This window comes from Rhinichthys klamathensis, unplaced genomic scaffold (assembly GCF_029890125.1).
Source record: "Rhinichthys klamathensis goyatoka isolate OS25496 unplaced genomic scaffold, OSU_Roscu_1.1 h1tg000356l_1, whole genome shotgun sequence".
NCBI lineage: Eukaryota > Metazoa > Chordata > Actinopteri > Cypriniformes > Leuciscidae > Rhinichthys > Rhinichthys klamathensis.
Window position 1 is genome coordinate 380,268 of NW_026606865.1, and position 12,233 is coordinate 392,500.

Genomic DNA, 12,233 nt, shown 5'->3' on the forward strand with positions numbered 1-12,233 from the left:
AATTCGTGCTGTTTTGCTCCAGGCCTGTAGGTGGCACATCAATGATGGTGGTCCATTCGTCTTTAAATAAGGGAAAAGAAGAAGAAGAAAGTGCAACACTTGTTCACTGTAACGTTGCTAATTTGAAGGAAATACAGTAAATTTAAAATAAACATTAATCTGCTGGCAAAGTCGCTAATCTAAAAAAGTAAAATAGACATTATTCTGTTAACTAGGTTAAAATATCTCATCGGGTGAGTGTCAGTGTCATGAGGGAACATTGCATCAGCGAAGCGTCGTAAGAAAGAGAGAATTCAAACACACATCGCTCCTGAAACACATGTTCAGCATTTCTCTTTAATATGGAAGAAAGAGGTGAGTTTTGAGAACGTAGTTATTAAAACCAATTCAGTGATGCTACATGCTATTGTGTTAGCAGCTGTGTTCTAATCATCTTCCAGTTTATGAGTTGTATTATGTTCTTCATTCTGTGATGTTGTAAAAGGCTTTAGACAGATTTTACTCCTGTTTGGCAATAACTATAATGAAAACATATAGAGAAAGCGTTCATGGGAACCTCTGAAGAGAAGAATAAGAAGATTTATAATATTCAATCGGACATTATTATTAATTATTACTATATTTATTTATTTCAGGACAAGTATTATAAATGTATTGATGATGATGATGATGGGACTGATGCTACGATTATGTGTTATGAAACCTACATTTTTATTAGGGTCCTTTATTTATGTTTGGATATTCCTTTGTTTTATTCACTTACCTTTAATACTTGACTGTAGTAGTTATTGCAGTTTTTTAATAGGTTAATGGACATATTAATAAATATTAGTAATTGTAATTATTAATGGCTTTAATAGTTTAAATAATTACTGTAATTTAAATAATTAATTTGGATCTAGATTCTGAATATAAATAACATTAAATCCATTAGAAAAATGTGTAACACTTTACAATAGGTCTCATGCATTAGCCAACATGAACTAAAAATTAGCAATATCATTTTGTATTAATTTTAATTAACAAAAATATAATTGTTCTTTGTTTGTTCATAGTTAACAAAGTAAACCTTACTGTAAAGTGTAAAACTTTGACAGAAAAGACCCCAGAATCCTATTTATATTTCAATATCCCTCCAGAATGGGAATTTAATGTTGTTTACTTGCAAGCCCAAAACTAAAATGAATTAACAAACGTGTTTCCTCACAGAACTGGTGGAGTATTTCCAAGCGCAGATCCGAGAAGACCCAGACGTGGCTTCAGCGGTGGCTGCGATACGATCCCTGCTGGAGTTCCTGAAGAGGGATCAGAGTGAGTTGTCACGCTCGCTCTCTCTCTCTGTGTGTGTGTGTGTGTGAGAGTTGTGGACGTGAACCGATGCTTGTCCTCCTCCTGCAGGCGAGACTATCCTGGGCCTGAGAGAGAACATGACGCAGGCCATCCACCGGCTCCAGGAGACGGACTCATCCGTGGCCGTGTCGTCGGGAGGAGAGCTGTTCCTGCGCTTCATCAGTCTGACCTCGCTGGAGCATCCGGTCAGTTCAGCAGAGACGAGAGAGACGATATACTGGAGCTGCCCTGATCAATAGTGCAGATGTTTGGAGAATTAATTAATCCTGTGAAGCCTGACATATAAAATAATTTGTGCTGTCAAATCGATTAATCACATCTAACATAAAAGTTTGTAAATGTATAATATATGTGTGTGTGTATGTGTATATATACTACACACACACACATACATACATAATTATACTACACGCACGCGCACACACACATATATATATATATTAGGGCTGTCAGTTAAACCCATTTTAACGGCGTAAATTTTTTTATCTCGCGATTAACAGTCTTTTTGGCCTAGCAAACTTTGTAGTTTTATTCACATGCTTTTGCAACAGGACGCGGCGCTGCGCTGCGCTATGAAACCCATTCATTTCAATGGCTTGCGCCGCGCGAGGACGTTTTGTTGCTTTGTCGACCAAAGCGCAAGTGGATCTAGCTAGACCGGAAACAAAACAACAGGCACACAGCACACACTTGTTTGGGCTTGCGAGCCGGCCAAATAGTTGGTTAACGTTACGTTCTGAGTGGATGACGAGCGCGAGACGCCGAAATGGATGCCAATAAGATTCTGAATGGAAAGTTAACTTTTAAAAAGTTGCCAAATGGTTCCATTGACGAGACCAAAGTGATCTGTGTGTTTTGTCGTTGTGAACTGAGCTATCATCATCGCAGCACGTCCAGTCTGAAATACCACTTGATGATGGCCAAGCACACACACACACACACACACACACACACAGCTGATGCGAATTCTCCGCCCCCTCGTCAATATCAGGACCTCGTCAGTATTTCTTTCACCCTTTTATTGATGGACAGTGTTACATTGTGTGAGAGATTATTTGCTCCAAGTGAGAATGTTAGTGTGAAATTGAACACAGTATATGCCAATGTTGTTTTCAATAAAAACATTTGCACAAAGCAAGCCGATCCACTTTTCCATGTTGATAAGAGCATTAAAATTAGAAAAAATAATGGGACAAAAAGAAATCAAGAGACATTTAGAATAGATCAAAATTTGCGAGTTAACTATGACATTAATGCGATTAATCGCGATTAAATATTTTAATCGTTTGACAGCACTAATATATATATATATATATATATATATATATATACACACACACACACACACACATATATATAAAGTTGCAATTGCGTGTTATAAAGTCAGAATTGTGAGATATAAACTATTCTGAGGGGAAACAAGTTAGTATTTTTTTTCCCCCTTAGAATTGGCCTGATAACTCGCAATTGCGAGTTTATATCTCACAATTCTGAGAAAAGATGTCAGAATCTCGAGATATAAACTCGCAATTATGTGTTATAAAGTCAGAATTGCGAGATGTAAACTCACAATTGTGAGTAAATTCTCAATTCTGTCTTTATTTTTTAGAATTGCGACTTTATATCTCGCAATTGCGACTTTATTCTCACAATTCTGACTTCATATCTCGCAATTGTGAGATAAAAAGTCGCTATTATTTTTATTTTTTTTATTATTCAGTGGCGGAAACAAGCTTCCATAATATGCTGCTTTTATGTGCTTGTCAAAAAAATTCTACTTGCTTATTAAATGAAAAATTGAAAAGTTGTTTTTTTAATGGTCTTAAAACGCTGTTATTATTTGCACCTTGTGATGTTCGCTGTCTCTGCCTCTGAATCACAGGATCTCTCACGGTGTAAGAATGTGATGATAGAGAGAGGCGAACTCTTCTTGAAGAAAATATCCCTCTCTAGAGGCAAAGTGGGTAAACTGTGCCACACCTTCATCAAAGACGGAGCCGTGAGTACAGTCGTTCCTAAAAGACGTCATTAGTTGTCATTGTTTTGGACACACTCTCATATCTGCCTTCCATTTGCAGAAAATCCTCACACACTCGTCATCCCGAGTGGTGTTAAAGGTTCTGGAAAATGCGGCCGCTGATAACAAACGTTTTACAGTATATGTCACTGAATCACAACCGGATTCAGCAGGGTGAGTGTGTTTACTGTCGGACAACATGCAGAAACACTGGAATTAACAGAAAAGGTTTCAATGGCGTATTGATCGACGTGACATAGCGCTACAATCTGAAACTACTTTCCTCAAGTGCCATTTGCAAAATTGGCCTCTTTTCCCTAGCCATGACTGTGTCCTTATTCTCCTGTCCTTATTTATCTCGCTCTATTTGTTCACTACTAGCACATGCTAATGACCTTTTATTCTTCTATACTAGCGTCCCTAAAGTATTACGTAGGTAGTTTCAGTTACCCACCCTGGTAATTCATTACAATTAACATTTAATGCACTGTATTGTGGGTTCCTTTGGTGTGAAAGCATCTTTAAAAGAACATATTTCGGAATCACTCAATCAAGATCATAGTTCTCTGATATTGCATCCATTAGTATTTCTTCTCTTTACTCAAGGTCGATGAGGATTTAGATGATTTAGAGCAATGAAATAATAAGAATCTTCTACAAATGGGAGTTTCTCACATGCGATAATCATCAGTAGGAGTCCATATAGTAGCATCTCCATTACAACAGAAACACTGTCAAACTAAAAGGCAGTAAAACAGTTCTAGGTTACACTGCCGCTGTTTTAGTCTCTGGTCACATGCTTATAACACAATCTTTGGGAGACTGGGAGACGTTGACCCTTCCCACAAAATACTTTGCATCTTTTGGGACTCTTCTCTTGTGTCTTGTGGACTATGTGTAAACATCTTTTATAAATCTTATTCAAGACGCTACACTTGTAGTCAAGACCGCCTAAACCGAGACCAAGACACTACCAAGACCAGAGGGTATCGAGACCAAGACAAGACCAAGACCAAGTCGAGACCAAGACCGAGACCGGAGGGGGAAAAAACAGACTGTTGTTGAAGCTAAGCAATAACTTGTAAGATTTTGTTTTGCATTGCCTGCCTATCTCTGCCGATTTCGAAGTCTCCAAATGAATCCATTCTGCAACTTTTAAATACATAATTATATTTTTAAAAACAAAATTATAAGCTAAAGTCCAGGATCCGAAAGTTGGTTGTTTTGTCGCTATGGTTACACACACACCGTTGGCGGTGCGCTCAAAGTCATCTGTCAGTTGTGCAGTTACCCAAAATCTCCTAAATGAAGTTAAAACCCATCATGTCACTGATTTTTACTTTACTAAATATTAATACATCAAAAACGGTACATGATATGTGTTTTTTAAATCAAGTGATCAAAGTGCTCGTTGCCGCTGCGATCAGTGGCGCGGATACGGTGTTTTCTCGTGGGGCTCGCGCACACACCGCACTGTCTTCACTCGGACGCGCGCTTCAATCCGTTGCGGATATCGTCGTGGATATTGATATTGCTAAATCCTCCGACCACTATGTCGGTCTGAGACAACGAGACCTAGACGAGACCTAGACAAGACCGAGAGGTCCGAGACCAAGACCAAAGACCGTCAAGGCCGTGACAAGACAGAGACCATGTAAAAGTGGTCTCGAGACATACGTCACTACATGACGCTACTAAATAATAAAATAAAAAAAACATGCATTTTGTATGATCCTTCTTATATTGTTAAAAATGTTCACAGATTTCGCAAGGGGTTCACAAACTTGTGCACCATTTTGTGTGTGTGTATATATATATATATATCTTGCTATCAAAGTATGTGTGTATTTGTACATTGTTTATATAGTTTTTTATGATGCAATCACTTATAAATGTTTTTTCCTATTGTCTCTTAGTGAACTTATGGCTCAAAAACTACGCAAACTCAATATACCCGTCACAATCGTGCTCGATGCTGCAGTCGGGTAAGTGTCTTAGTTTTGTTTTTACATCTTAAAGGCACACTATGCAAGAATTGTACCTTAATATAACAGCTTCAAAGTCATTTCGGTGGTAAACAAACTCATAGTAGGGCGAATCATCCTGGTAGTAAAGCTTGGGGGAGGACGCCACTGGAAAAACCAGCAATGCAAGTTTGAGAGGAGCGCCCCCAACAAATCTAGCGAGAATCACGACATGCTTTACGGCAACGACGTCACACACATCAACAACAACATATGACGCACGAAGACACTTGCGCGCATTTCAGACGTGATACTCGACGATGGAAAAAGCAAAGAAAGCGCGGTCGGAAGGGACTAGGAAAAGAGAATGAGCCTCTCTGCTCAACCCGTAAATAAATGCATCGATCCGCAAGTTTTGTTTGAGTTCTTCAATGGTCTAGTGGTAAATCTTTTGCCAAGCGTGTCAGAGGTTACAGGTTCTAAGTTTTTTCTCTCTCATCAAAACTGAATATGTTCATCAGTGGTTACGGTCTATATCAAGCAGGTACACGTTTTTTGTGCATTTTATTTTGTGATTTCACCGGAATGAATAGAGTCTCCGCAACTGCGATAGATTGAAGCGCGCGTCCGAGTGAAGATTGGACGCCACAGAGAACACTGTATCCATGACACTGATAGCAGCGGACACGAGCGCTCAGCTTGAGTTCAAAAACACATTTTAGCGCTAGATCTCTTATTTAAAGGCACACTATGCAAGATTTGTACCTTAATATAACAGCTTCAAAGGGGTATCAGGCCGTGAGTGCAGAGTTTATCTGCTACTTGTTTTTGTGTGATTGTAGGTACATCATGGAGAAGGTAGACCTGGTAATTGTGGGCGCTGAGGGCGTTGTGGAGAGTGGCGGTGTTATAAACAAGGTCAGAAATACACACACACACACACACACTTGTAGTCTTGATGTTTGCAGTTGTATTTAAGGCGGGACACTACTGGGAAATCTTATTATGCAATGCAAAAGTAAGCCGTTTTCTGTGAATGTGCGAGACTTCCTATTCGCTAACAGGAAAACAAATAGAAGAATGACAAAGTGCAGTAAACGGTAAAACTGTTTGCACTGCAAGTCAGTGTGTGTTAATAATTACGACAATACATTCAAATAACAGGGTAAGAAACACCAGTTTGATGTATAAAGCAGCATAAGGAGCCGTTTTGTCTGGAAGAGGATGAGACCGGACGCCTCGACACGTTCAATTTAAAAACGTTGCGTTTTACTACATCATTGCTGTGTAAATGTACCCTAAGACAACTGTTTTGTATAACTAGTTTTCTGAGATGTTGTATAAATATGCAAATGAGCCATCATCTAATTAAATATGCACTCATTTGCATACACTTCCAGAACACAAAACCTGAACATTGAATAAAAACAAGTTCACAATTCTACTCGCTTGATTTTGTTGACACGTATCCAAAACTCCATAAATCAGAAAATACTCTCAACAGACAATAACAAATCATGTTTTTAGCATTTACATATCATAAACTGTCAAACCCCTCTGTAAAAACCTTCAGAATATAGACAGGAATAAAGCTGTAATGTTTAAGAACTGCTAAAGTGGAGATTTCTGACTCAGTAGAAAAAATGTAATTTTGCGATTTTAAAATGGATTTTAAAGGTAATTTACAGATGCAAAAAATAGATAATGTAATAAATGTGTGTTATGGGTGTTTTCTTTCCAGTAGTCTAGAAAAAAATATCTCAAAATTCACCAATGCCTAATAAAACAACGGTTTTGCCTATAGTGTCTTGCCTTAAAACAAAATGCATTTATTTCTTACCATTCATTCCTTAGATTGATCAAATTATTCATTCCTTCATGTCCCAGATTGGCACCTATCAGATGGCTGTGTGTTCGAAGGCGCACAACAAACCATTTTATGTGGTGGCAGAAAGTTTTAAGTTTGTGCGGCTCTACCCTCTTAACCAGCAAGACGTACCCGATAGATTCAAGGTAATGCCGCGTTCACGCCATGTCGTAATTACGAGATGACAATATGTGACGTTGAAGCTGTTCGCGTCCTCGGATTGAGAATTATTCCTTTCTATGTTATCAACACCTAGAATGAATCTGCAGTGGTCACATGATACAAGAATGAGCTCTCAGAAAATTCCCAGTTCACAAGCTGTAATTCCCAGTTTTACGAGGACGCTTTTTACAAGTTGGAATCTCGTAATTACGACACACCTTAAAGGAGTAGTTCACTTTCAAATGATTTACTCACCCTCAAGCCATCCTCAGTGTACATGACTTTCTTTATTCAGACGAATATAATCTGAGTTATATTAAAAAATTTCCTGACTCTTCCAAGCTTTATAACGGCAGTGGATCGCAACCAACATACAGTGCACTGTTCTGTACAGCCTTGTAATTCATTGTATTTTTCAAATATATAATTTTCTATTCAGTGCAATAGCCGTACAAAGGTCCCAAAAGTGATCTGGGTTCGGGGGCATATTATTTTTCCACTGTCATTGGCAAAGAACATGTATATGTGTGTTAAATAGGAATCCATTGTAATAAAGTTATTCTCTTTCTGGGCACAGTATGCCGTAGGCTATTGCTCTTCCTGCTCTCCTCTCTCATCTCCATCTCCTTCTCTCATTCTTTTTCTCTCAGTCTCTTTATCTTTAGGTTACCTTTGAATGATACAGTCTTTGCAAACTGATTATTTATGTCGGTCGTTTAAAACTTCTATCGTAAAACAGCTGTTTAGTTTAGCCACTTGCATCTTATCTCGTGAAGCGTCGCGTTGGGATTCGCGCGCGGCCCGCGCTTCTGTGAACATACATCCCGCTTGCTTTGATCGGTCATCTCAAACATTTTGCCATTGCCGACGAGCGGTGTTGAGTAGCTACTGAAGCAGATCCGATGAGGTCGGTTATCGTCACAATATGCGAAATATTGCAATTGTTCGCACATCTCTAACAACTGACTTTTTTTGTGGGGCTGCGAGAAAATAACAATAAAAAAATAGTGGGGCTGCGCTGTGACTGGAGCATTCAACCCAGTGCCATGACAACACCGGGCCTCCTGGCCAATAATCCAGACCGGCCCACCGGGAATTCTCCCGGTGCTCCCGATTAGCCAATCCGGGCCTGGTCTGGTAACACCCCAACACGACCTGCCTCCAGCACAACACACACTCCAACACTAACTCCACATAAATATACAAAACAAAGAAAATGAATCTGCTGAAGCTCGTCAGGCCAAACGTCAATCGGATCGACTTTAGGACAAAAACACGGATCAACATCGGCAGAGCTTTTGGATTATGGAGGCCTTCGCTATTTTTATTGTGATAAATTACAAGTTTTCAGATATGCTGAAATAAATAATGGTAAACTGTAATGAAATAGCAAGGTAAACTACAACATATATAAGACATGAAATGAATACAAAAGACTGTTCCAGGATAACAAAAAGTAGGTGCTTTAGGATGTAACTTTTATTTTATGTACTAGATCTACTGTCTAACATCACTCATCCCACTACTATCATATTGTTTATAATACACATTTCCAGACACGTTCAGTACAGTAATGTTACTTCCTACTGTCTTACTGTTACACTGACATTGTTCAGTCTAGTTCACCGTTTTCATTATCATATTATACATTCACCTATGTTGACATTGCTGATTGTGAAAGATGCACGAATAGTTAGTGAAATGCCTTATGCTAGATAACACCACATGTCGGCTAAATGCAGTCAATGTAACGTTATCATGGTACGAGCATGGAGCATTAGCTCAACGTCAAGCTGATAAAAGTAGCCTATTATTGTAACGTTGCAGTGGGAGTTTACATGAGTTTCCAGCTAATTGTGTGATGCTTTCTCCGTTGTGTTGAAAGTCTCAGTGTGGCCGGTAGTGAGTGCTCGCTCTTGAGATCGAGCACACACACGAGCACGAGCGCTCTTGTTGCAATCTGAAACATCACCGCTAGAGGCCGCTAAAACCTACATATAGTACCTTTAAGTGTAAAGCGCAACTTATGCGAGTAATGCGACGCACTGCTGATATTTACGCTACGCCATGACACACTACGCAATTTCCGACGTCATAAGTTGCGCTTTATACGCAACTAGACTCGCATTTGGCCGGAAGCTAGAATTTTACTTTGTAACTTTATAACTTTACTTTGTTAAAGACCCACTCCGATGAAAATAATGTTTTTCTAGGTGTTAACATGTTCTTGTGGCATTTTTCTGATGTTAGAGGACATATCTTGAGAAAAATAAGCTCAAAGTTGTATTTCTGAGTATTTCTACATTCAAATGGCTGTGAATCAGTAGCAGACGCTAAAATAGACTGGAGTTGTGACGTAGTAACTCCACTGGGCGTCTCCACACGCGACGTCTTGGAGTGAAATAATGATCGGTGATAACTTTGATTAACTTCGGATAATAATAATTAACGTGTATATAATACTGTTGCCCCACCGGTATTGGGGGTTTAAGCTAGCGGGAGAGACAGAGCTCTCAGCAACGGGCAGGGGGAGGGGCGTCTCCGTGCCAACGGCTCCGCCCACAACGCAGAGGCGAATTGCTAATGAGCTACTGCCGCTCTGCTGAAGCGAAGTCCCAGAAAACGGAACAGGTTTTGTGATTTTGGCTAAAAATGGCATAATCATAATTTAAAGACCACTGGGAATGTTTAAAAATAGCTCAAAATATGATCGGAGTGGGACTTTAAATATATGTTCGTTTATGACGGATAGATGCACGGTTTTGAGCTTCAAACTGTTCAAGCTTCAAACTTCAATTCACTGCCATTATAAAGCTTGGAAGAGTAAGGACATTTTTTAATATAACTCCGATTATTTTCGTCTGAATAAAGAAAGTCATGTACACCTAGGATGGCTTGAGGGTGAGTAAATCATGGGGTAATTTTCATTTTAGTTTAAACACAGAGTTCCACTTATTATACATAAATATCTCATTCTGTGCGTCTTTCAGTATAAAGCAGATATCCTGAAAACAGTGGACCTCAGCCAGGAGCACCCGCTGATCGACTACACCCCCCCATCCCTCATCACGCTACTCTTCACTGACCTCGGGGTGCTGACGCCCTCTGCCGTCAGCGACGAGCTCATCAAGCTGTACCTGTGATCAACACTCTTCATTACGCATTTCAATCATTGCTCAAGTGTAAAGATTTCAGATGCACCCATAACTGAAGGATCCTGAATTTAAAATTAAATTATCTGGTTGAAATGATTTTCATGTGCCCTTCTTCATTTAGAAAACTCACATGCTGCGTTTACGAAACGGTCACATTTATTTTTAACGACTCCCTACATTTACACATCATTCGAAACTTGTTCTGCCCAGATGCATATTGAGGTAATGAGGATAAAATAGGATCTATATGATATTAAATATCAGGTATCTCAGAGCTATGAATAGTATAATAGGGATGCACAATATATCGGCCACCATATCGTTATCAGCCCGATAAGAAAATTTGGCCAATATATTAAAGCCAATAAATAATCCTTCAGCTGAGACACTTCAGATGCGCATTGTTCAACATGGTTTTAAATTGCTTGAAATATGATTGAAATCACTTTAAAAAAGGAAAACACAGTTCTGTCATATCAGCTATATAAAATTATAATGAGAATATTATAAATGTGTGCTTGGGTCATGGCTTTTAATGGTGGGACTCAAATTATATAAAAATTTTGATTTATTAGCCAATATATCAGTTGTTAGTTTTCAAATAAAAAGAATTGTCAGTTAATGGTATCAGCCAAAGTTTTCATATCTGTGTATCACTGATTTATAAGGTGATGTGCACTATTGTTTGATGTTAAAATACTTGCTATATGTGTGTTTTAATAATATGCTGAGACGATTATAAGCATGATAGTTTACTTCATTGAATTCAATTTAGTCCTTTCAATAAACAAGTGCTAAAGCCAACATATATAATGTAGACTTTAAATGCATTCAAAAAGTTGTCAATAGATGCAACAAAAATGTAAGTTGGCTTCTGGGAAAACATGCTGTCTGACAACCGAGATTATAAACCACATTTATACACTTACTGTATCTGTTGACAGAAATCTTGCAGCTTTGGATAAAATGCAGTCGGCTATGTTCAAAAACGTACATAAATGAGTATCGTAATGGGCAACAGACGTTTAAACCATCCTCATAACCATTAAAAATGATCCGAAAAACACAGCATCGGCAGTTTTATATAACTTGAACTACATGTATCCAAACATTAGCGTTTGTGGGAGAGACGAGAGGACGCTCATCTGAACAGCAGTGGCTTCTTTAAGGTACGTTTTCCTCAGGATGGTCCATGAGAGACTTTATCCAGCTGGTTCCGTTGATCAGTTTGGTGGTTGCTATAATGTACTCAGTCCCACTATCTTCCATGTTGGACAAGAAGCGCAGAGCAGCGATTTCAGCATAAGTCACTCCGCCGAGGAAGAACACCAGGGTGGTGCGGTTTTCTCCTGGCTGACCTACACATGAAAGAGAAGGCCATCAACAATAACCTAATATTACAACCATATGCATAAACAACACTTTGTTTCAAAGTGGCTTTACAGAGAAATGTTAATGTATAGTAGTGTTGGGCAATGATTAACCCTTTCATGCATGAATTATGATAACCTCAGTCAGGATTTTTTTCCTATGTGATTTTATTGCTCTTAGGGCATGAAAAACAAGATTTGATTTTAAATTTTTTTTTTTTTACAAATTTTCCAAAGATATTTTCAGGTGTCCACTTGAGTGGACAGCATGCATTTATGGTTTAAACTGAAGAGATACTATATTAAACATAATACAATAATCAAACAGATAAAGTATGTGTATTTAAC

General features: G+C 38.6%; 2 protein-coding genes across 2 annotated transcripts in view; one reads left to right on the forward strand and one right to left on the reverse strand.

Moving 5' to 3' along the window:
• The first annotated feature begins 57 nt into the window (after positions 1–57).
• Positions 58–10,504, forward strand: eif2b1 (eukaryotic translation initiation factor 2B, subunit 1 alpha). The gene is made up of 9 exons (XM_056232831.1): positions 58–354; positions 1,210–1,311; positions 1,399–1,535; positions 3,233–3,349; positions 3,429–3,541; positions 5,284–5,352; positions 6,174–6,249; positions 7,219–7,344; positions 10,351–10,504. Exons 1-9 carry the CDS (start codon positions 342–344, stop codon positions 10,501–10,503), a joined length of 906 nt encoding a protein of 301 aa, XP_056088806.1. The 5' UTR covers positions 58–341; the 3' UTR covers position 10,504.
• Positions 10,505–11,640: 1,136 nt separating this feature from the next.
• vps33a (VPS33A core subunit of CORVET and HOPS complexes) overlaps positions 11,641–12,233 on the reverse strand; it is a 22,971-nt gene continuing 22,378 nt past the window's right edge. Inside the window, exon 13 of the mRNA XM_056232792.1 lies at positions 11,641–11,873. Coding sequence (XP_056088767.1) covers positions 11,680–11,873 — 194 coding nt within the window. The 3' untranslated portion in view covers positions 11,641–11,679. The remainder of the gene's footprint in view (positions 11,874–12,233) is intronic.

Excerpts from the sequence above, each read along its gene's own strand:
- eif2b1 (XM_056232831.1), top strand. Across the intron at positions 3,542-5,283 it reads TCACAACCGGATTCAGCAGG|TGAACTTATGGCTCAAAAAC; the intron begins GTGAGTGTGTTT and ends ATTGTCTCTTAG. Across the intron at positions 6,250-7,218 it reads GTGGCGGTGTTATAAACAAG|ATTGGCACCTATCAGATGGC; the intron begins GTCAGAAATACA and ends TTCATGTCCCAG.